The sequence below is a fragment of the Strix uralensis genome, chromosome 4, assembly GCF_047716275.1.
Source record: "Strix uralensis isolate ZFMK-TIS-50842 chromosome 4, bStrUra1, whole genome shotgun sequence".
Taxonomy (NCBI): Eukaryota; Metazoa; Chordata; class Aves; order Strigiformes; family Strigidae; genus Strix; species Strix uralensis.
This window is the reverse complement of record NC_133975.1, coordinates 89,255,824-89,280,294: the sequence shown is the minus strand read 5'-3', so window position 1 is coordinate 89,280,294 and position 24,471 is coordinate 89,255,824. Positions and strand designations below refer to the sequence as shown.

Sequence of the window (24,471 nt, the reverse complement as noted above, 5' to 3'; positions counted from 1 at the left end):
TAACTTTGAAGTTACCCTTGCTTTGAGCAGAGAGTTGGAATAGATGACCTCCAAAAGCCCTTTACAACTTAAGTTTTTATGCAGGTTTATTCTGCTGAGCAGTCCTCACCTGCTAGGGATCTTTAGTTAGATGGGCATAAAGGCTGTGCCTTCCTCAGACAGTGTTCTTTAATGCAAAATTATGTGTTTGCAGATGTTGACCCCCTGACTCACGCAGCCCTTGGTGATGCTAGTGAAGTGGAATTTGATGATTTTCAAGAATATTCAGGGGATCTGGATGAACAGGCCATGGACAGTGAAAACTCCCAAGAGAACAACCAGCCTCGTTCAAGTTCCAGTACTACAGCCAGTAGCAGCCCCAGCACTGTCATCCATGGAGTGAATCATGTGTGTACTGAGATGAGTTCAGCCCCAAGATCAGTGTATTAGGATATAAAGAATGGGAGAATGCCCTTCTGAGAAGGGCAAAAGCTAATAGGACTGTGAAACCATGCGCAGATTAAACTGCATGCTCTTTCTGGACTTTCTGAGCAAGATGGAGTTTAGTGGTGCCCTCTTATGCGGGGATAGAGCATTCCTGTACATAAAAGCTCCCATGCACTGGAAAATGCAGCGTTAACAGAGAGCAGTGGTCCAGATTGTGACTGCAGGAAGTTCCTTTTACAGAGTCTGGAAAGACCTGATGCGTTAAGAGGAACAGGGAGTGGGGTGGGGAAACTCAGGAATCTGCGGTCATTTAGGGAGAATGGGAGTTGCTTGCATAACCACAAAACAGGGTAATAGAGAGCTGTTATCCTGAGCTAACACTTACCAGTAAGATCAGTTTTACAGGGGGGTAAGTCCCAAGAACAATGCACAAATACTGCAGTGTATATATAAAATCCTAGATTAGAGCCATGGATAGTGGGGATGGGGTGGGGGCCCAGTAACAAACAGCAAGGACCCTGCAGACTTCCCAGTTTGAAATAATTGTTCTTGTCCTGCCCTTCAGTTGTATGTAACGCAAATTAGCGAACAGATCAATGATTTGACTGGTCCACAGGAGTCAGCAGATTCAGCAGAAATGGAAGAGAAATTGGTTGCTGGATTTTCAAACCATCTCCCTTCCTTGCCACTGCAACCAAGCTTTCCTAAGATAAGCTTGGATCGTCGTGAGAGTGACAGCGCAGCTGGCAGCATGAGCTCCTCAGAAGGGGTGGTGAGGAAGCGAGAGTATGACAATCCATACTTTGAACCACAGTATGGTTTTCCTACGGAGGATGAAGATGATGAGCAGGAAGAGAGCTACACCCCAAGATTTAACCAGAATCTCAATGGAAGCAGGCGAGTCCTTGTCTCCTGCCCTTCTGTTCAGCACTGTTGGGGTTTCCATCTGCTTCGTGTAGTTTAAGGTTCATGCGTTGAAATGTCTTTTGCACTTGGAATGTATTGTTGATTGCTTCTATTTAATATGGAAATTCTGTAAACTGTTCTGGTTTGAGTAAAGGCACTTGGTCAGTTCCCTCAGTTCTTTGCTTTTATGTAAGCAGTAGGAAGAACAGCATTATCAGTTCTTCCTAGAAACATTCTAGTATATCACCTGCTGATTTCTGGAAACCTTTGAGCTATTTTTTTTTTTTTTTTTGGGTGAAGCTTTGTCTTTTTGGGGAAAGATACTGTAGTGATTGATGACTTTGGGTTTTCTTGTTATTGCTCTCAAAGCAGAACCCTTTCACCCCCCAAATCCACCAATGCCCTTTTGCAGACAAGTTTTCAGCATGCCCTGGAAGGTAATAAAAACCTTCAGCATGCAAAGATGCTTCAATTCTCTTGTTTTTTCTTTTTAGTTTTTTTTCTTTCCCACAAGGTAAGGATAGTGTGGTGAAAACTGATGAGGATTGAGACCAGCACTGATCTCCCACAATCATGCAACATGTTGGTTTGGGTCGGGAAGGGGAAAGCTAATAACAGTTGTACTTAATTTCTTTAAAGGTCTCAGAAGTTACTCCGTCCAAACAGTTTAAAACTGGCCAATGATTCTGATGCAGATTCAGATTCCAGGGCCAGCTCCCCAAACTCTACTGTCTCCAACAACAGCAGTGAAGGTTTTGGGGGCATCATGTCTTTTGCAAGTATGTACTAATACATTCATTAAGCTGGTTTAATATATTATATTAGAGTTTGCAGAGAGATGGAACAGAGGGTTGGCTAGTCAAGAGAATGACTTGGTTGTCAAATTGTTACCAGCTCTCCAGAAGTCATGTTGGGAGCCACAGGACCTATTTCACTCAACGTTACTGATAACTACTGCTTCATGTATTTTTCAGTAAGAAGGACTTTGGTTATGTGGTTAAGCCCTTGAGTTATATGGCACTTCAGGGCACAGATCAGAAATTTTTTCAGCTTTATTTAAACAAAAGTTTGTGCAATTTCATGAAGTTGAAACAAAAATCTTACCAGCAGTGTGCCTTCCATCTTGTGTGTTTAGGTGCTAAATTCAATTTCTTGACTGTGCTCACCTACTTTCAATTATGTTTTAATAATAAAATCCCCAGATGTGGAAAACTAATCTAGAGTTTTTTAATGAATGAAAGAAGATACGGCCAGTTGAGTCTTGCACTATAGTGGGCAGTGGTGCAAGAAGTTTGCAACAGTGGGGAAAGTGTATTGGATGTTTCTGGTAAAATTATCGTTACTAAAATAAGGCTGTAAAAAAAGAAACAGCAAACTGAGATAGTACAGTGACATTTTAAATTAACATCTTGTAGATCGATGAGCTGATTAACACTCATGAGATGCTTTCAGGCTGTCTGCAGGTTCAACCACATGACAATGCATTATTGTGTTCTTAAGATCTGTCTGTACTAGGAAGAACTTTTGTTTTCTCCTAATAAATGGAAACCTTCTATTTTAAAGCCCGCTTCTGCGGCAGATTTACAGTGTTTTACAAGGCACAGTGCACAATCCTCACTTCAGAATTACATTTTTTGGAGATCTTCCTTCATCCTGTTTTCTCATGTGGCTCCTACCATTCATTTGCTCATAAAAAGAGGATCAAACTAGAAGATGCAGCTGATGTGAGGTTACCAGTTTAAGTGCAGGAAGACAGGTGGATATTGCTGTTACATTTAAGACTCAAAAATACAACAGCAGTGGTTGTAACATGAAAGCTAAGAATTATGTTTTGTACAATTTGGAATAATCTGATTACAGATGTGGTTGAAATGTCAGTGAGATGGTGTTATGCTTGTGAGCCTTCTGGGTAATGCAGAAGAACCTAATCATTAAGGAGCTGGAATAAGAGGATGAATTACAGAAAGTTCAGGAAGTTTGAGTCTGTGCAGTGAGCATTAGGCATTTAATTGTTTTCTTCTTCTGTCATAGGCAGCCTGTACAGAAACCACAGCACAAGTTTCAGTCTATCCAACTTAGCCCTACCAACCAAAGTTGGGAGAGACAAGACTACTCCCTTTCCCAGCCTGAAAGGTAACCATTTTCCCCTTTGTCTTATACAGCCTTTACAGTTCTTGTGACTTGGCAGTCTGAGGTCTTACCCCTAACAGGAATCCTGGGGGAGACACATTTTGGTATTTTGGGTGGTACCTGTCTTAAGTATCAAGACAGTAAATTGTCTCCGTATTTCTCAGTCAGACTTCTTCCCGCCAACTGGGCTGTGTTGGGATGGGAGACTGGCTGGTCTAGCCTGTGTTAATGGATACACTGTGAATGTTGGTTTTGTTTTGTGTTTTGTTTTGTTTTGTTTTTAAGTACTTAGTGTAAAGAATGGGAACCAAGAGGTAGGTCCTACTTTTGTACTGCCATTATCTCATGATTAACCTTAGGTAACTTGTTAGAGCAATGATGCTGCATTTGTAAGTGGGGATAACGCCAAACTCCCATGGAGACTGCGGTTTACGTGGGTTTCAAAAGTGTTTATAGTCTTTTCTGTTCACTGAATAGAACATTTCTGATAAAAATCAAATTATAACCATACTTCAGCTCATTCAGAGTGAAGATTGATCCCTAACATGTGCACAATCTTTTCATTGGAACATCTCCTGTTTGTCTGCAGTATTATTAGATAACATGTGTGACTGAGCACTAGAGAAATGACCCCCTTACCGTGGGGTGTTGGACAGCCTGGTCATCCTTGTACCAGATGTAATAACAGAAGGGTGACTGAACACGTGCTGGTGTGTTAGTGTTGAGAGCTTTTCAGCTGCTAAACTGGGGAAAGGTTTTATTTTACCTTTTGAGTTATTCTATCTGATTAGAGCTTACTGCTTTTGTTTTAATATGTTGATTTTTTTCATTTATTTTTTCCTCCTCATCATTTTCATCGGTAAAGATTACTTTAATCTGGAAGTGGGAAGGGATGTGGATGAAGGTTGGTATGATGTTTTGCTGACCTTTGACCTTGTAGAAACAAAGGCCAAAAGCTGTTTTTCTGCTTTGGACTTTGTTTTTAGACAAGTAACCATTCCCTGTGTGTAAAACGAGGAGGAACAGGACTGGTAGGGTGAAAACACTAGCAGAGACTCTGCACAGCTGTTTTTGACAACCTTTTACCAGTTGGTTATGTTTTCATGTCCAATTGTACTGGATAAGAAACATGCTTCATGTCAGGGTTATTTCCATGGGTAAACTTAATGACTGATTCCATGCATTGGAAGAAAACAGTGATGGGGTTTGCCATTCCACGTTCATGCTTTGCGCCTCATCTTCTGCACTTTGGTGTTCTTTTCTTGACTATTTTAATCCTGTAGGGCCTTTAATGCTACTATGCAGATACGAGGATGGGATTTCCATGAAGTAGCTCAGTCTGTTTTATGCATGTGCAAGTGTGTGTGTGTGTGTGTGTTTGTGTTCATTTACATGTGCATGCTGGCTCACTGGGATTCCCACTGGGCACTTCACTGGTTTTTAAATGTTTTTGTCTCTGTTGTATAGGTATAAAATTGCTTCATTAACTTGCTCTTACCAAGTGTGTGTGGTACCTTGTGTTTCTAAATGTAATGGGAAATGATGCTGGGACTCCATCTCATTGCTGCTGTTTGACCACTTTCCATCTTCCTTTTTAATTTCTATTTCATGCACATCCATTGATATTTTTTCCTCAGTGATGCAGATGTTTTTGATAGTGCCCTTGAAATACAATATGTGCAGTAGTGTCCTTGAAGATGCAATACCTTGGTTCCACGATGCCAAATTTCAAGTCAAGCATTATCTCTGAGATTAATATGCTGGCCCTGTTGTCTTGGGCTTTCAAGCATCCTTCCTGCTCTAGCGTCATTTGGGTTTTGTTTTGAGGGAGGGCTGGGAAGAAGCTGGTAGTTGGATTCTTTTGATGCTGATGGTGGGGAGTGTAGATATTGTAGTACACTACTAATTGTGTATTTTGTGTCCCAGTATTTGGGTTAAATACTATAATGGAGATTATTACTGAAGCTGGCCCAGTAAGCAATGAAGGTGGGTTCCCTACAGCATGAGCTGTGCATGATATAACAATTTCCAGCATTCCCTATGCCTGACTTTGGGCTACCTTTCTCACTGGGTAACCAGTACCACATGATCTATACTAGTCACCCCCAATGCATTATGCTTTTACATATAGTGACTAATTTGAAGATGGTTCTTGTTGTGGAACTGCATGCAGAGCAGCCAAACTTTTCCTGCCTTTCACCTCCTGCTCCCATTACCATCTTCTCTTTTTCTCTCTGCATTACTCCCATTACTGTTTTCTGCCGATGTGTGATGCTAGAATATGATATATGCTGCTGCTTTTTTGGAGTTTCCATTTTGTTTGAAGTCTGTTACCTGTAATTCGAATAGGTGTGTTAGCCAACCTTAGCATTGCTTGTTACTGTCCTGGGATCAGGTTGTTTTCCTCCCAGCCCTTCCTCTCATTTTGTTTCCTCTCCTCTTTAGGAAACAGACGAGCCCTTGTGGATCAAAAGTCTTCAGTCATTAAGCACAGCCCAACAGTGAAGAGAGAATCCCCATCGCCTCAGGGACGAACTAGCAATTCCAGGTAATATTTTTCATTACGTTTTGAGTATAAAGTGTTGTTAGACTGGTCTTCCACTTGGCCAATGTTTCTTCAGAAGTCTAGCTGTTGAAAACTAAATAGTACATTTCTATGGCGTAAGCTTGCACTTATTGTCCGAGAAGATTCAGTATGGATGGTCTTACAGTTAATAGCGCACATACATATTTTTCTGTGCTCCGAAATGTATCCTCTTCCTGTCTGAGATCCAAAAAATTCAAGGTCTCTACTTCGACTCAGTATTTATTCTTTGTAATTGAGTCTGTTCTGAACAAGGTAGTCTAGCCTGCGAAATTTTAGCGCAGCATGCAGGGGATCAGCCAAGTCATATAAAGCAGTTTGATTCCATGAATTCATGTGAAATGCTTTTCTCAGCCTTGGGAAGGGACTCAGAATGGTGCAAGTAAACATTACGTGACCGGTGCCTGCGCTTTGTCCTCCCTTTCTTATGTAGCAGTCATGGGTAGAGTGACGTTTACTTTGCGCTGGGTGTGGGAGCAAAACAAGAACAGCAAGGGCTGCAGCTCAGACTGGGGAATGCAACAGGTTGCACAGGAGTTCCCTCCTCCTTACCATTCCTCCCCTGTGGCAAAACAAACTGAAGCAGTACCTGTGCCAAGGCTGGTGCAGTGGTGCTATTAGTAGTGCTGCTCTTCCCCGTTCAAGGAAAGCATACAGGTCAGACGAGGCAACGGTGAGAGAAGGTTGTGGCATAGAGGATTCCTATGGATTCTGAGGAGTGCTGTGAAGGTGAGGAGTGGGGTGGTAGCTAGAGGGACTAGAGGAAAATCTGATTATGGCTTATTATAGGAAATAGCAGACAAAATAAAATATTTGATACTACACCTACAGAACAGAGCTTGAGCTGTGTGCAGTTATGTTAGAAGCAGGCATAGCTAAATATGAATTTCTTTTCTTGTAAACTTAGCCTTGATAGGAAATGCATTTCTGTGTGTGTCCTGGCCCTATCTCGCTTCCCGTGCAACCCAGGTAAGCAGAGGGCTAACTTTGACCTGCTTCCTCTTAAATCCATCAGTGAGAACCAGCAGTTTCTGAAGGAGGTGGTACACAATGTTCTTGATGGGCAAGGTGTTGGCTGGCTGAACATGAAGAGAGTCCGACGTCTCCTGGAGAGTGAGCAGCTCCGTGTCTTTGTACTAAGCAAGCTGAATCGCACAATCCAGTCAGAGGAAGATGCTCGTCAGGATGTCATACAGGACGTGGTCAGTGCTGAACTCAGCAGGGTCCTCACGTCTAGTGTCTACTGAGGCTCAATTTGTAGAAAGTTTTTGATAAATTGTCTCCTAAAAGCTGATGTTAGAGCAGTGTTGGAATTGATGTTCTTGAATTACTTCCTCACCTCTGAAATAGCGACGCTAATGGGATTTTCATTGCAGGAGATCAGCCGCAAGGTTTATAAAGGCATGCTGGACTTGCTGAAGTGCACCGTGTTGAGCCTGGAGCAGTCATATGCAAACGCTGGCCTGGGAGGCATGGCCAGTGTTTTTGGCCTGCTGGAGATAGCACATACTCACTATTACAACAAAGGTAAGAAAAGTGTTTATGAGAATACAGTGTTTGTGAACCAAACAAGATCCTTATTGTGAAGGTAGCTGTCTTGTGGCTTCTGATATTTCAGGGGTTTTACTGCACTTTCAGAATAGGTGAGAAGTGTACTGTTGTTACTGAAACCTTATAAAGCTTGAAACCATTTTCTTGCACACATGTAACTGGGCCAAAGCAAAATAATGGCCATACTGATATGTGATTGAAAATGGAAACTATGCAGCAAGATACAAAACCTGGGACTTTACAGATGAAGTGGAAATTCTGAGAGTGGGGGCCTTCAGCTAACACTGTCCCAACCACAGTCTTGGAAAGTTATTGCAGACAACCTGAATAGGGAGTGAGATGTTTCTAATGTGGAACCATGAGACTTGTATCTCACCAACCACCTTGCATTACACAGATTCTTATATCACTAAATACTCTTGGAGAGGGAAGTCTGAAAATACCTCTTCATTTTTCAGCTTTTTCTTAAAATCTGATTCTTAATGCCAAATAAGAAAATACATGCATAAGGAAAAAGAGCAAAACATGACAAAAAGCTACCTCCCTGCTTAATATCTGACTCAGCTGTAATCTCAAATGATGAAAAGCTATTTATTTCATTGTAGCAGAGGAGTAACATCTACTAAACATGTTATAGTTGGTGTTCTGGGTGGCTTGCATCAGGGATTTAATGAGTTGTCTGAGATGCCCTGTGGGTTACAGGTGTTCATTTCCAGTTGTTTTTAGAATGCTGAGGGAGGTAAGGAACGTTGTGCTGGTGTCACAGTCCTGAATCTGGGGAATAGGATGGTCTTGCTAATTATAAGTGTTGTAGTCTGACACTGATCCTAAGCAAAATTATAGAGTGGCTACTGTAAAACTCAGTGGTTTTTAGAGTGAAGTCTTGCTAATGTAATGCTAGATACCATAATTTGATGGTAAACAGAGTTTACCTGGTAAATTAATTGTGGTCACAATAAACAAAATCTGATAAAAACTTTGAAAGCCTTGATATATCTTTGAAGGACTTCTCTCATTATTGCGTGACATTTTGATTTATAACCAAATTTTAGCCTTTTAATATGTTTTGCCTGTTTTCTATGAATTGACCTAGATATTTAAACTCTAGATATTCTAGAAACTAAAAGAGATTAGTGCTTATCTTATTTAACATACAGTAGTGATCTAGTAGTCCTAAAATTGTTCAGTTTGTGTATGATGCATACTGTTTGAACAGGACATGATACAGTTATAGATTATTTGTCTAGAGGAAGCTGAATCTTAATAAAGCATGGTTGTGATTAATTTATTTTAATACGGCCAAACTAGGGACTTGTGTTTAGGAACAAGAACAGCAGGATTGGGAACTAGTCCTAGAAAGCAGTGTCTCTGAAAATGGCAGCTATGTGTGAACTTCCCACTGTTCGCTGTGTCTGCAAAAACTGGAGAGGGGGGCACTATATAAACCTGGGAATATAGATTCGGGATGCAGCTATTGTGTTGTCTCTGGAAATGTCACTAACAAGACCCACATCAGAGCTACTGCTTCCAGTTCTGATCATCACATCTTGAAAAATTGAGGAGATTTCTACAAGGAATTGGGAAAACACTTTTGCTCTGAAAGATGGAGGTGTTCAGTCTGTTGAATGTTAGGTGTTGTTCGTTTTCAATTATTATTTAAATGGAAAGATGTTGCTGATAGCAGAACCTTTAATCTACTGGACAAAGGTATCGCAAGTTCTAGTGGTATGACAAATTTAAATATTAGGATATGAAATTTTGACTGTTAGCCTCATCAGCTATTGGAACAGTTTGTGCAGGATTGCAGGAGGCTCTTTATGGAAAACCTAATTCTGTTCTGAAAGTTTTACTTTAATTCAAACTGAAGTTTGATACAGAGAAATAATACAAACTGCTTGTGGGGACATATGATTATAGGAAGTCTTGGAGAATGATGGAAGAACTATAACTGATAGTTTTTTGGGTTTTTTTCCTAACTGAAGTTTCATTTGGTGTTACCCATCAAAGATGATTGTATTTGTCATCTTTTCACGCCAAGAGGAGTTTGCTTATATTCTAGAAGTGATATTCTTGGTAGTTCAGGCAGAGTTGTTTAATTTTACACACTCAGCAGAAGAGATATTACAGTTACTGTGTCAAAAAAGATTCCTAGGTTTCAATTATACAGGAAGGAGATAATCTGAGTATCCCCAAAACAGCACTCTGGCTTTCTCCTCTACCATTTCCACCAGTGTGTCAGACTATCTGCAAGCCATGGTGACCTGTGGGAACAAATGTGGGACTGAGCTGTTTTCAGTGCCAGGCTTAATGATTTAGGTGAGACCATCTGTCTCATCTTTCTTTTCCTGCTCTCATTTCCTTTTTCCTTATTTTTTTTCCAACACTTTGTTGTTTTTTTCTCTTTAAAGAACCAGAAAAGAGAAAACGAAGCCCAACGGATGGATCTGTCACTCCCGTTGGCAAGGATCCTGCATCATCCCCAAGAGTGGAGCCAAAACCTGCGATGCAGCTGCCGGTACCTCAGCTAATGCCAAAGGCACCAAGCCCTGCAGACAAAGGGCCAAGGGAGTTTGACACAAGGAGTCTAAAGGAAGAAAATTTTATTGCTTCCATTGGTGTGTATTGAGGGGCATGTGAGGTGCAGGAGGGACTTCTATTTTGGCATTAGGTTCTATCTGCATTCTCTCCATTTTAACACACTACATTGCTGCTGTAACATGCTTCATTTACACCTTGGATCACAAGGAACAATCATATGTGTTTTCACTCTATGCTTGGATAAACTATCCAGGGCAGTTTTCTCCCAGAAGCTTTCTAATCTTAATTGTTTCTGAATTTCATTACACTTTAGACAGCTTTATTTTTTGCTCTGTGATTGATGTTTTCAAGCCACAGGAAATGGCAAAAGGGAAACAGGGCCAGCAGGACTTTGGAAAGGGCCACTGTGGAAGGGACTACATGAAACAAGTTTTCTAGTCATTGCTGACTACCTGTGGATTATCTGGATTCCATCCTGATAGAAGTGGGACCCAGGATATTTTAATAATAAAAACTGCCAAAAAGGTTTTAGTTGTAGTGTTACAGTTTCAGTGAGCAGGACTGATGGATCTTCCTTCTATGCAATAGCAAATAGAATGCGTGTCCTTCTAAACAGCATCTGCTAGGCTGGTCACTGGAAATTTTCCCAGTCTAATTTCTTAGCTGGTATGGCTTTTCCCTATGTCTGGGAAAAACTTAGAGGTAGGCTTTAAACTGTTTTACCTAGAAATGACTTTACAGATTTTTTGGGAGGGGGGGGGGAAATATTTTGGTTGAATCCAACCTGCTGTGGATTGTAAACAAGAGAAAAGTACCATCAGCATATGAGAGAAATTCTTAGTCAATTCCAAAAATATGTCATGTTAAATTTTAGCAATTGCTTCTTATATCCTGTTTAAAATAACTTTTAAATGGAATCTCTGAATGAAAGATGAATCTGAAAGTAACGTGCTACTATGAGGTTGTACCTGCAGTATGTGGCATAAGACAAGGAAACGTGTATTGGGCACTTAGGTGTCAGGAGTGCAGACATTCATTCTTATACCCACATAATAGCTGCAGGCTGAGTGGTGTCGAGTCCTGAACTGATTCTGAACCCCTCTGACTTGATTTGCTTTCTTGTTTCAAGAGAGGTTGCTCAGAAACTAGTCTTCCACTCTATTTGAAAATCTATCAGGGAGCTAAAAGAGATTCAGATTTACAGCATTTCAGTTTAGTAGTTTGGTCTGCTCTGGGTATTTAATTTATTTTCTGTAGAAAAGAGAAAAAGGAAAGTATGCTTCTGACACAACTAAGAATAAAACAGACATTAGGCCAGCATTCTTTTAAAGAATGAAGAGAGATCTTTTGATTGGATTGCTGAGACTGCTCCTTTCCCACAGATGAAATTAAAGCCTCATAGAAATGGAAATCATAGAGATTAGACAGTCCATGTTTGTGAAGCATCATAAGAATTGCTTTTCAAAAGAAGTGCTGCTTAATATGTTAACTACTGTTGCCAGCGTATTAGCCTTAAACAATTCGCAGTCTTCAAAGACAGGCAACAGATAAATGCTTATTGGTGGTTCTGATGCTCTAATGATTTCCACTTGTCTTCTGTGGAAGTTACAAGTAGGATATGGTTTCACCAAAACTGATCAAAGTTCAAAAGACTTCAGTGTTTTTTCTGAAACCCTTTTTTTCCAACTGGTTTTGTCTGTCATGAAGAACCATGAACTAGTATGCAAGTCAGGCTTTAAGAAATTGCTGTAAAAACAATGTAGAGTCCATGTTCAGCTGACTCTTGAGATCTAGAAGTAAAGGGAATTTCTTTTGTGTTGCAGCAAGATAATTTAAAGCAGCTTGGCTGTTATACTTCCTTTATGTTCTTTTATGGAAGCTTCAGTCTAAGACAGTACTTTGGATATACAGGACCAGAGTTAGTCATGGCTAGGCTAAAATTCCTTTGGTAGTGGAATGCAGACTTTCTCATTAAAACTAACTTCTTTGGGGAAGAAACATTTGGTAAAGATTTACATGTTGCTGAAATAAAGTATTTGTAAGTAATTCCATTTAAACATGAGAAAAAATGTTTTTATGTGAAGATGATCCACACCAGAACAGGTTGCCTGGAAAGGTGGTGGATTCTCCATCTATGGAGGCAGTGGACACCTGGCTGGATGTGGTCCTGTGACAGCCTGCTTTAGTTGACCCGGCTTTGAGCAGGGAGGTTTGACTAGATGATCTCCAGAGGTCCCTTTGAACCTCAGCAGTTCCTTGATTCTGTGAAGTTTGGAAGGTGCTTACCGCCTCAGGTTGCAATATGGATGTAAAACTCACAGTGAATCTGTTGATATCGTATGGACAAAATACGAATTGGGCTGGTACCCTTTTGACATAGTTACAAGGGGTAATACTAGAATGAAAACTAAGTCATCAGCATGATGGAGTAAAATCACGTATGGTACTGTTTGCAATAGCTATACATAAAGTGTATGTTAGTGTGGCGATTAAACTGCATCTCTGAGATCTAGAGGTATGGTAGCTGAAGGTGTGCAGTTTTCTTGTACTGCAGGAACAATGGCTAGGAGGTTCACAGAGTTTTCCAAAGTTCAGGGTGGATGTGTTTTCTTGTTCACTTTTCAGAAACTTAATGGTTTCTTGTGTACCTCTGAAGTATGTAGCATGCTCCTTCTAACAGGGAAGTCTGTTGGTATTCAAAATTCTTATTTCTGAGTTGAAGCGTTGATCTTCACTGTGCTTTAATATCTAATTGCTTAGCTAGGAAATTAATTGTGAAGACGATGCTTCTGGTAATTGATGATCTCTTAAGAAACAAAGTATTTGCTTACTTCTGGGGTCTTCCAGGGTCCATGGTCATCACCTGTAGTGTTGGCCTTTTTGTTAGGACACTAGTGGCTTTAAAGTTGATAGTTAATTGTTTCCCCTTTTACATTAGTGGTTAGTTTGGTTTTATTGCATACTTGCAGTAACTGTTAATGAAAATGTCAATACTTACTGAAGTTTTCATTTGAAATAATTGTTTAATGTTGGCAGATCACTTTATTTTGATAGTTTTTTGAAACAGCAAAGATTGTGCTACCTACTTTGTCTGCACAGATACTTTCTGGACCTGCTGTTGTGTTTAGTTCAGGCTCATGTAACAGTCATAGGCATGGTATTTTATGCCCCTTGAGTTTATTTGAGGTTTTCCTTTTCTTCTTTGGCAGAGTCATTGAGAGTAAAATCTAGGCTGTTTTTAATGTGCTAGGATATACTCTATCCTGAATTAACAGGCAAGTCAGGTAAAAGTAATTTAATGGCAGGTATTGTAGCTTGTAGCCTGGTGGTTTTTAAAGTAAAGCCATATAGACTGAGCACTTAAGAGGCCAGATGTTTTCAAAGCCCTTTAATAAACAAATTATATTTTAGAGGTTGTTACCTGCGTTAGTGTGTGCTCAGCTAGATAAGCCTATGGGATGCTGTTTGGATCCATAAGCAATTTTATCCTATCCATCTGTGTACTCATGAAAGTTGAAGGAACATCCATCAATCATGAAGCAGATAAAGAAGTCAGTTGGTTAGCAGCTGTCTTTCTAGCTTTTTCTCCCTTGCTACATTTGCCTTGCTCCTGATACGTTTAATGATAATACTTTGGAGCCTTCCTCCACAATCATAACACTACAATTTTTAAATTTTTTTTTCAGTAGACATTTTGCTAAATAGAACTTTTTTAGAGCTTGTCTTGCCCTAATTGCTGCCATTTGCAGGGTGGGATGGGTTTCTGACACACTTCAAGTGACCTTTCAGTTGCTCAGTAAGTTTCCTCGAAGAGCAGTAGAAGAATATTGTACTTCTTTTTCCTTCCCTTTGCGCTTTTCTGTTCCTGTGTAGCATTCCCAGCTTTAATTGTGCTAGTGCTAGAGGATGGTGCCCAGCATTCAGAGTCAGTTCAACATGTCAGCTTGTAATGCTTCCTTTGGCCAACAGGCCAGCACCTGGAATGATCTGATGTTTCTGAGCAGAAAAGATGACCGCACTTCAGAGGGTTCAGGAATGCAAGTGATAGAAGAGTACAAGTGCCTCATCACTATTTCGTCTCAGGGCTATGCTTCAAATGAAACGAATGCATGCAGACTTCAGACTTTTCTCCTTTTCTCTGCATTGTATCCTCTTAGGAATTCCTTGACTTTGATTGGAGTGCTGTGACCTAATTTGAATTTTGGAAGTTGGCATTAAGCATGACTGATACCTTGCTCATTTTTCTTCTTCTTCCCTATTTTCCATTCTTTATACCCTGATAGAACAAATGGATGCAGAGAAGTTCAGCTTTTTGCATGTAGGACTGGTTGATAGGCAGAGCCAAGCATTTATTGAGAATGCTGTCAGGTCAAAAATAAATTGTGCTTGTAAACTTTGTGATAATTTTAAAGATATAATATTGGTTAAATACTGTGTTAACCTACAGTTTTAATTTTCTTGGAATTGCTGCTGCTGGTTTTGTGCCTTTTACTTTCAATGATATAAACTAGAGATGTTAAAATGTTTCTGTTAATTAGACCTTCTGTGATGACTACATTTTGGAGGAATATCTGACAGTCTTAAAGGCCTTTTTCAGGAAAGATGGTTAACTGTGTTATATGTGTTCATAATAGCTGTTTTTCCTTAGTTGGGTCACTGTATGAAGTCATCTCTAACATTTGAATTCTGTAAATGAGAGATGATGCAGTGCTCGATTCCTAACATGGATTTCTTGTAAAATGGTGTTAACCCTTCACTCAATAGTTGTCATAAATTTCCGCCTTTTTTTTTTTTTTTTTGAGATGAAGGGGGGGGTTTTTTGTTACAAAATTTTTCCCCATTTTCATCTGTCTGACCAGCCGCTGACTCTTTCTCTTTCTCTCCTGCTTTCAATGCATCTTGGGTAGAATTGTGGAACAAGCACCAGGAAGTGAAAAAGCAAAAATCTTTGGAAAAAACGAGTAAGGAAATTAAAAAACGTAGAAACTGACTCCTCCAGCCTCCCCATAACTGCCAACTCCCCAGGTGCAGGGTGAGCTTGCATCTATGGCACACAATTTTTTATACCCACGAGAACAAAGGTCTGTCAAGAAAGCCTACATTAGAGGAGACCAAACAGATCAGTTTGCCCTGGGGAAATTCTGTTCAAATGTCTCTTCTTTTTTTTTTTTCCTGTCTTTTTTTCCTCCACTGAATGTTGCCTTCTTCAAAGAAGGGGAAGCAGATATTCTGCATCCTCACTATATCAGATATATATGGAAGGATTTTAAGATACTCTGTCTCCTTTCTTAAAAGTTAAAGACCAGTTTTGCTTAACAAGTTTTTGACATGAATAGCTTGATTGGTTGATTGAATGTTACTGGAAAGAAGAATTCTCTGTTCTTTCAAGCCATGGGATGGCAAATTTTGTTACCTGGCATCAACCATGAACAGTTTATGACCACAGTCAGGCTGCAACAAGAAATACTTTTGAGGGGGAGAGAGAAGGTATATGTGAAGAATTGTATTTAGTGATGGCTGTTAGAGATTAGCCTCATAAGAAGGAATCAACCTAATTTTGTTTTTTATATCCCATGTTGAAGGAGGAGTGAAGTGGTCTGAGGCTGTTTGCAAAGTCTAAATAGTAGTCTAAATCTACACAAATCTTAACATCTATTGAAATACGATATTGAATAAAATATTGAATATGTATTGTCTGCAGGTATAGTACAAGGTTTTGCTCTTTTGATTATCACGTTTGTAAATAGGGTCATATGACATAAGGACAATAACTAGTTTGTAATAACCGTGATGTGGTAGGTGTTTCCTAACCATAAGTGTAGTTTCTACTTTGCAGAGCTGATGCCCCTTATACAGACTGAAAGTTGGGGAGGATTAATAGCAGAGATGAATGGGTGAAAATCCCTGACATTCTGACTAGGCCTGGATTTGCCACATTAATTTTAGGCTCTTGAGTTAAATACTTCAGTTAAGTACAAGTGAGCATCTGGAGTTAGTTCACAGAGAACGGGGCAAATGGGACACCTCTGCAGTACAGCTTCCTACATTTAAGATCTGAATTGCTTTCTGCTGAGGTAGGAGTGTCTGTGAGACAGACACATAGCACATGCACACACCTACTGTCCCAAACCAGGCCTTTCACGTAGGTGCCTGCATTGGGAGGGATAAATTGAGGTTTCTGTGGGTTTTGTGTATTAGACATACAACTCCATAAAGAAGGGAAAGGGAGGTTTGTAAGTGCCTGTAAATTGATACGGACAACAATGTGATTGTGGTTATTGTGCTCCTTGAACTGAGGTACCAGTATTGCCCACAGCTGTCAGATACTGAACTGCTTCAGTCAGTTTCACAAGTCAAATTGCCAGAAATGTATCTGAATTATGTGTTGGGACAGGGAACTCTTAAAATTGTTTAAAACAACACAGATGAAATTTAGCATTCTTGCTGTAACAATGAGATACAAAACTTTTTACTGCATTGTTATTCAGAACTAGAAACGGCGGCCATTTGAACGAGTGGAAATAGATCTCTAGAAGTGAGCAATGTGGAAAATAAGATTCCAAATTCTTAGGATATTCTTAGTTATTTTTCTTTTTTGTAAATTTTGTTTATGCTTTGTTAGAATCTTTGATGATTTGATTAACAATAACTAAGGCATATGGATTTAGAGGCAGAATACTATAACAAATGAAGAACACTTTCTGTAAAACACTTCACGTGGAGAATTGGTGGTTGAGTAGTGAGCTATGGTCTGCACAGCTTATGGCTTTGCTATTCATGAGTTTACATACCATCTCAAACTCACTCCCACAAATCTTTGTATATTATCCTTCTCTCTCTCTCTCTCTCCTCCCTTCCCTTTTTCTTTCCTTTTCACTGTCTTACCCTCTCTAATATTACATATAGTACAAACATGTTCATAATTCCCAGGTGGTTGTGATCAGCGGTTATAAGAGATAGTAGCATTGTTTGCTTAGAGATACTGGATATAGTCATGGGTATATAATACAAATATTCCAGCTGCTGATCATGTCTTCCTGTTACTGAATAGTTGGCAGATATGGATATGGCAGAAGTGTTGCACTCAGTCTCTTCCCCGTTCTGAGAGTAGTGACATTCTGTGTAGTCTATAACACATTCTTTTCTTGCCTCGTAATTTACCTCGTTCAGTGCTTATCCAAATTTCTTTTCAGGCTCTACCTTCCCATCATTCTCTTTTCCTTCTGCCATCCTGTCAGAGGATAATAGATGATATGATTCTAGAACTGCATGGGAAATTGAATATAAAGTTCTTTATCCTTTTTTTTTTTTCCCCTTTTTTGTTTTCGATTGGCAGATTAATGAATGCATGACTTAAAGCTTGCTGATTCCCCCCTCACTACTGACCTATGTGATTGCCAACTCTGGAGAGCCATTTGTTAATGTAATTGGGGAATGTTGTAAAGTACAGCATCATACAAGCTGCTTCCTTGAAATTCTTACTGGTGTAACGCCAATTGTTGCTGTTTATGTTCTTGTCATGTGTTGCCTGATTTTTGCCTAGATAGCTGCTGTGGGCAACCAAACAAACTCAGTTCAAGACTTTGAGCAAATTAGCTGTTAAAAAAGGATTCTGACTTTTAAGTAAATAGGTATCCTTTATTTTACCAGGAATAAATGAAGTGGCTTCCTAGAGTTGAATGGCAACTGCTCTGCATGTGTTATTGTAATTGGAAGCTACTTGATCTTTGTCTGTCCTCTTTTCTCTCTTGAATGGCTAACAAAGGTACTGTTTAGTGATAGTCACTCCTGGACTATGCCTTTGGAGTATTTGAATTTCAAACTAATGTTTGAAGAATGGCAGATGTGTCCTGCTGGCCTTGTTGTTTACAGTACCAAGGAATAAAAAACAATCAAAGGAATGAGAAAGCAAATTTGTTTTCTTGGTACTGTTCCTGCTTTCAGTCTGTCATCTGCTTTCTGCCATACTGTTTTTTCTTGGTACAGTAATGATTTACTTTTTCCTTTGTTCAGGGCCAGAAGGTGTGAAACACTTTGATTTGGGAGAAACAGATGAGAAAAAATCCCAAATCAGTGCAGACAGCGGCCTCAGTTTGGCCTCAGGTTCTCAGGTCAGTGGCTTCTATGCTTGCTTTATTTCTGTGGTAACAGAGAGGATTCTTCTATTCACTACTTAATTGTGGCAAGAATTCTGGGGTTTGAGCATTCTTGAAAGGCTCATTCAGTAAAATTTCTTCCCTCCTTCCTGCAGGAGGCTGATGTTTGCAAACTTCTCAATTGTATGACCCCATGATCTTTTTGACATGCAGGCAGCAGTTTCTGTTTGGCTGGCTAAATAAACCAGGGAAGTGTAAGGCATGTGATTCAAGACCCCAAAGGAATGGGAAGTGATGTTCTCTCCTTACAATAAAAACTGACCTTTCTTCTTGTCCTTTATATGTTTTGATTGCAGAAGAGTGATTTCGACTCTGTTCCCAGCGGAGGACCAGCAGTTATGGTCCGAAGTACAAGCCAGGATTCTGAAGTTAGCACAGTGGTAGGATATGCCCAGAGTGAGATCTTGATGTGATTCACTGCTTGTTAAAGTGGGGGAGGGCATTTCGTGCCTACATTTTGTGTGATATGGCTACATACTGTCACGCATGCATAATGTATGTCTGAGTTCTCTCTCCAGACCTCTGAGTGGGTGGCAAGCATGTGTGTGTGACAGAACATACATACATAGTGCTTTGTAGGCAGATTGCAGCCTTCATATATGGTACTCATTGCTGTTACGTATTCCTACATATTGGTGTGTTTATGGAACTGGTGAATTGCAGTAATTTTATAAATATGCCTTAGCTGTGTATAAACCATCTATAAAGAATAGAAGTTTAAAAATGTAACCTGAGAGCCAAAAAGGCAGATCATTTGATGCATTAAAAACAAAACCAAACTTTCTGATGTATTACCATAAAACACTTGAATCATATCAAAATATGTCTGCTTGCTTTCCGAGCAAATATAGGGCCTAGAGGGAAAAGGTAGCAGGAATGAATTCAGTAAAAAAATATTGAGCCTTTTCCCCAGCACATGTTATCTGATATGGTATATTCCAGGGATAAAACCCAAAGAACTTTCCTTTTTGTTGTTGTTGGTTTTTCTTCTCTCTAAACTGCTGCATACTTGTGAATATCTGGCTTTCCATGATTTTTACCCAGCCTGTAAGAAGAATAATATTCTGACTGTCTTTCGCTAATGGACCCAGAAATTGTATTCTGTGGGATACTGCCCCAGATAGAAGAGAGGGGTCTAGAGGAGCAGGTTGATATTCAAGTATGTCCTCCTCCAAGCTCAAGAGAGGTCTATCCTGACAAGTAGGAAACCAAGCAAAGGCAGCAGGAGGCCTGCACGGATGATCGAAGAGCTCCTAACTGAACTCCAGCATAAAAAGAAAGCATACAAGAGGTGGAAGCAGGAGCAGGTGACCTAGGAGGTCACATTTACTGTCTCATCTTGCAGGGATGGGATTAGGAAAGCCGATATATCTAGAGTTGAATCTGTCAAGGAATGTGAACGGAAACAGGAAAGGATTCTACAAGTACATAAGCAGCAAGAGAAAGGACTAGGGAAAACGTGGGCCTGCTGCTGAATGGGGCAGGGGAACTGGTGACAGATGGAAAAGGCTGAGGTACTTGGGGCATTCTTTGCCTCAGTCTTTACCAGTCAGACTGACCTTCAGGAATCCCAGACTCCTGAGACCAGAGGAAAAGTCTGGAATGAGAAAGACTTACTGTTGATGGAGGATGACCAGACTAGGGAGCACTTCAACAAACTGGATATATGTAAATCTATGGTTCCTGAGGGGTTGCAGCCACAAGTGCTGAGGGAGCTGACTGATGCCATTGTGAGGCTGCTCTCGATTGTCTCTGAACAGTCATGGTGATTAGGAGAGGTTCCTGAAGACTGGAAGGCAGCAAATACCACTTCTATTTTCAAGAACGGCAGCAAGAGAGATGTGGGGAGCTGCACGCTGGCCAGCCTCACCTCAGTCCTTGGGAAAGGTGATGGACAAAGTCTTCCTGGAAAACATTCCCAAACGCATGAAAGACAAGAAGGTGAATGGGACTCATCATCATGGATTTACAAAGGGGCAGGCCTGCTTAACCAACCTGATAGCCTTCTACAATGAGATGACTAGTTTGGTGGATGGGGAGAGAGCAGCAGATGTTTACCTCAACATCTGTGAAGCTTTTGACAGTCTCCTGCAACATAGACAGTCCTGTAACATAACAGACACACTGACAAAGTATGGGTTAGATAAGCGAACACTGAGGTGGACTGAAAATTGGCTGAATGGCTGGGCCTAGAGGGTTGTGATCAGTGGCACAAAGTCCAGCTGGAGACAAGTGGTGTACCCCCAGGGTCCGTACTGGGGCCAGTACTGTTGAACATCTTCACTGATAACCTGGGTGATGGTACAGAGCAAGTTTGCAGATGATACAAAACTGGGAGGAGTGGCCGACACACAAGATGGTTGTGCCACCATTCAGAGGGGCCTCAACAGGCTGGAGAACTGGGGAGAGAGGAATCTATGAAGTTCAACAAGGGGAAGATGCCAAGTCCTACATCTGGGGAGGAATAACCCCAGGCACCAGTACACACTGGGGGCTGACCGGATGGAAAGCAGCTTTGCTGAGAAGGACCTTGGAATCCTGGTGGACAACAAGCTGAACGTGAGCCAGCAATGCACCCTTGTGGCAGAAAAGGCCAACAGTATTCTGGGCTGTATTAGGAAGAGCATTGTCAGGATATCGAGGGAGGTGATCCCTCAGCTTTACTCAGCATTGGTGAGACTGCATCTGGAGCATTATGTCCAGTTCTAGGCTCCCCAGTACAAGAAGGATAAGGACTTACTGGAGTGAGTCCAGCTCAGGGCCACAAAGATGATTGAGGGACTGGAGCATCTTTCATGAGAGGAGAGGCTGAGAGAGCTGGGACTCTTCAGCCTGGAGAAGAGAAGGCTCAAGGGGGATCTTATCAATGGGTATAAATATCTGATGGAAGGGAATGAAGGCAAGGGAGCCAGACTCTTCTCAGTAGTGCCTGCTGGCAGGACGAGAGGCAGTCAACACAAAATTTAAAGCAAAGGAAATTCCATCTTAACGCAAGAAAACACTTTTCTGGTTTGAGGGCGGTCAAACACTGGAGTAGTTTGCCCAGAGAAGTTGTAGATTCCCCATTTGTGAAGATTATCAAAGCTTGACTGGACATGGTACTCAGCAATGTACTCTAGATGACGCTGCTTGATCAGGGGCGCTCATCTATAGACGATCTTAACAGATCCCTTCTAACCTAAACAGTTCTGTGATTTTTCTGAAGGGCTTTTTGAGTCTCTCTTCATCTTTTTCTGCAGAGTAGGATTGGAGGAAAAGACAATGTTACTGAAGGGGAAAAGGCAAATGTGGCCTTCAGTTGTACTGCTTTTTATTTTGTGCCTTAAGAAGAAACATTTTACAACTTTTCTCTCCACAGCGTCTTTGTCAATTGAATGTAACTGCTTTATTTGTCTCCACAGGTTAGTAACAGTTCCGGAGAGACATTAGGAGCAGACAGTGACTTGAGTAGCAATGCTGGTGATGGCCCGAGTGTGGAAAATGGTGGAAATTTGACAGGATCCAGAGGCACTGTCTCAGACAGTGAAATTGAGACAAACTCTGCTACTAGCTCTATCTTTGTAAGGGCATTGCAGACTTCCCTTTTTTCTTTTTTTTTTAATAATTAAATCTTGTACAGTAGCAGTTTCAGTGTGTGTGCATGTGTGGAAGAGGATCTCTGATTCTGTTCTAAGGGTTATTCAGCAATGATTTACAATATTAAAATATTAAAGATGTAGTTTTGTATAGATCCACGTACCTTCCTTCATTTCCTGTGCAATACCTGGTTCTTTGAGAATAGTAGATTCACATCTCATACCGTGTTACAGGCTCTAGCAGTATTTAATTCCCCCTCATTCAGTATTTCTCTCAACCAAATGGAAATTTCATTGCCCTTCAGAGGCAAAACAACTTGGCCATTGTTTGACCTAAGAGAAACAGATTCCCAGTTGGTTATGAGCAGCTGTTTGATGCAGGAGAAGGATGACCCATTGCAGGTTTAGCAGCCTTTCTGTTTCTTTAAAACATTACTTTAATCCTATCTGAAGTGTAATCGTAACTTTTAAATATATTTTCCTAGTTGGAAGATCTGTATGCAGTAAAATTCAGATTATCTGAGAGCACTTCTTGTTCATTTTGTTTTTTAAATTCCTTGATTATTGGGTATAACCTCTAACATACATCTGACCAAGAAAATAATGATATACTTGATTTGGCTAAGTCAAGCTGTCAGCCAAATATGAAAACAGCTTGCAATGCCTTAAGATTGGTCTCACTGTGTTCATTATTTTATAATCCTGATGAGATTGTAAAAGCCTTTACAGGGCTTCTAATTTTAATCAACAAACAAAATCATTGTTCTTCATTGCAGATTTCTTCTAAAAGCATGAAAATGATGTAACCATGTTGGCTTACTTAGCTGCAAGAGGGTGTCTTCTCAGTTACTAAAGAATTAAGACTTTTTTTGTAAACACTTTGTTTTCTGCATTTTTCTACTTGATTAATGAAACTAAGTGAATTTTAAGAACCTTTGCAACAGATTTAGAACAAAAATGATGGGTGTACATGATGTATGATGAATGTCAAATGTTGCATCATAGTTTACCTGGTTGTAGAGAAGTAGATGGGCCAGCTTTATTGTCACAGTTCCTGCTGGCTGATAGTCCCAGCACACAGTTTTTCAGACCAGATGATATGTAATCGTTTGCTTAATGTCACACCTTTATGAATGGTAAATGAAAGAAAAACCTGTAATGTCTGAATGTGAGAGAGCGCTCAGGTAATCTTATTCTGCTTGTGAATATTCATTTTCTATGTAGTCCTTAGAAGACTGGGTATTTCTTCTGTTTCTCACAGTCTGTACAATGAGAGTGATCTTTAGCTATTTCCTAAACACTGGGAAAGATTTACTATTAGAATTTGGGCAAACTTACTGCATAAGCATGAAATATGGGGGACTACAGAAGGGCTTTAACTTCCTTTAGTCTGGGATTTGCATTTTTTGTTTTGTCTCAGTTTTTCTTCAGGGAAGCATTTTGTTTCCTCTGTGTTTTGATTCCTCTGTCTCTTTGTTTTTCCTTTGCCTGACTCTGGACTTTCAGGTCTTTGAGCAGAGTAGTTTATTTGTTTTGGGATCATTTGTGGGAGAAGCATCTATAAAGTATAGCTTGCAAACTGCATCTGTTAAGCACAACAGTGTTCTGCAGGAAGCAGCCCTGCAGGGCACAGAGTTAAATTGTCTGACACCTCTTGTATTATTTTCAGGCGAAGTCTCATAACCTGAAGCAGAGTGTGAAGGACAGCAAAGGCAGCACTCCAGGGAGGGGTCCAGAGGATGGGAACCAACGTGTCTATCTCTATGAAGGACTTTTGGGTAATCTATTTTTTTTGTGGGGATGGGATTTTTCTGACTGAAGTTCAGGTGGGGCCATGTCTGGGCAGACTGGAATTTTTACATTGCCAGAGACTGTTTTTAAAGCCACTTACTGTTGTCCATACTGGTAGAATAGGACGGTGCATCAGGCCATTCGGAGTAAAGCCAAAGATTTGCCGGGGAGATTGAGTAAGAGGAGATGGGTGTGAGTGGTGTAGTTAGCATAAAATGTAGTTTGTCCAATTCTTTTGCCATTCTTGAATATGAATTCCTTAAACTGTTGACAAAAGGGGAGAAGGAACTTACTTAGCTATGCATGGAAGGCTAAAATACATCACTGATCTTGAAAAAAGATCCTTCAGCTTAAGTCATTGAACAGGGGGCTACTAAACTCAGAATACTAATGGCCTTCAAGTGTTTTCTTGAATTAGGAGTATGTTGGCTTTTTTGAAATGTATTTCACCTGGACTTGCTGTTAATCAAGAGCTCTCTCTTCCTGTGTTTTTCATCCTTTCCATTTATCGTTCCTACCTGCTTGGAATGGTGCAGGTAGGGATAAAGGATCTGTCTGGGACCAGTTAGAGGATGCTGCAATGGAAACCTTCTCTATGAGTAATAATCTTTTCTTTCCACTTTTCTCTGTGTTTGCCATGATCTGTGTTTGTGTGAGATCTTCCTGTCTCTTTCAGGCAGTGTTAACAGTATATGGAACAGTATATGCACTCATTAAAGAATAGAGATGAGAGGTACTTTTGTGTAAGGGTTTGAAAAGATTATGCCATGAATTAGAATGAGATATATATCTTGTCTTCTCTTTTACACTTTTC

At 40.3% G+C, this 24,471-nt stretch overlaps 1 protein-coding gene across 28 annotated transcripts in view; it reads left to right on the top strand.

Annotated features, from left to right (window-relative positions):
- The window catches only part of MADD (MAP kinase activating death domain), a 75,682-nt gene that overhangs the window by 28,908 nt on the left and 22,303 nt on the right, over nucleotides 1-24,471 (top strand). For 8 of the 28 annotated variants that reach the window (XM_074867666.1, XM_074867664.1, XM_074867659.1 and 5 more), the window contains 16 exons: nucleotides 194-387; nucleotides 992-1,323; nucleotides 1,972-2,111; nucleotides 3,364-3,465; nucleotides 4,328-4,366; nucleotides 5,389-5,448; nucleotides 5,908-6,010; nucleotides 7,062-7,248; nucleotides 7,423-7,573; nucleotides 10,006-10,212; nucleotides 15,043-15,096; nucleotides 18,149-18,246; nucleotides 18,588-18,671; nucleotides 21,693-21,851; nucleotides 23,536-23,644; nucleotides 24,194-24,256. In XM_074867666.1, coding sequence (XP_074723767.1) covers nucleotides 194-387; nucleotides 992-1,323; nucleotides 1,972-2,111; nucleotides 3,364-3,465; nucleotides 4,328-4,366; nucleotides 5,389-5,448; nucleotides 5,908-6,010; nucleotides 7,062-7,248; nucleotides 7,423-7,573; nucleotides 10,006-10,212; nucleotides 15,043-15,096; nucleotides 18,149-18,246; nucleotides 18,588-18,671; nucleotides 21,693-21,851; nucleotides 23,536-23,644; nucleotides 24,194-24,256 — 2,082 coding nt within the window. The remainder of the gene's footprint in view (nucleotides 1-193; nucleotides 388-991; nucleotides 1,324-1,971; nucleotides 2,112-3,363; nucleotides 3,466-4,327; nucleotides 4,367-5,388; nucleotides 5,449-5,907; nucleotides 6,011-7,061; nucleotides 7,249-7,422; nucleotides 7,574-10,005; nucleotides 10,213-15,042; nucleotides 15,097-18,148; nucleotides 18,247-18,587; nucleotides 18,672-21,692; nucleotides 21,852-23,535; nucleotides 23,645-24,193; nucleotides 24,257-24,471) is intronic. The other 20 variants (XM_074867671.1, XM_074867662.1, XM_074867661.1 and 17 more) reach the window with 18 other exon arrangements.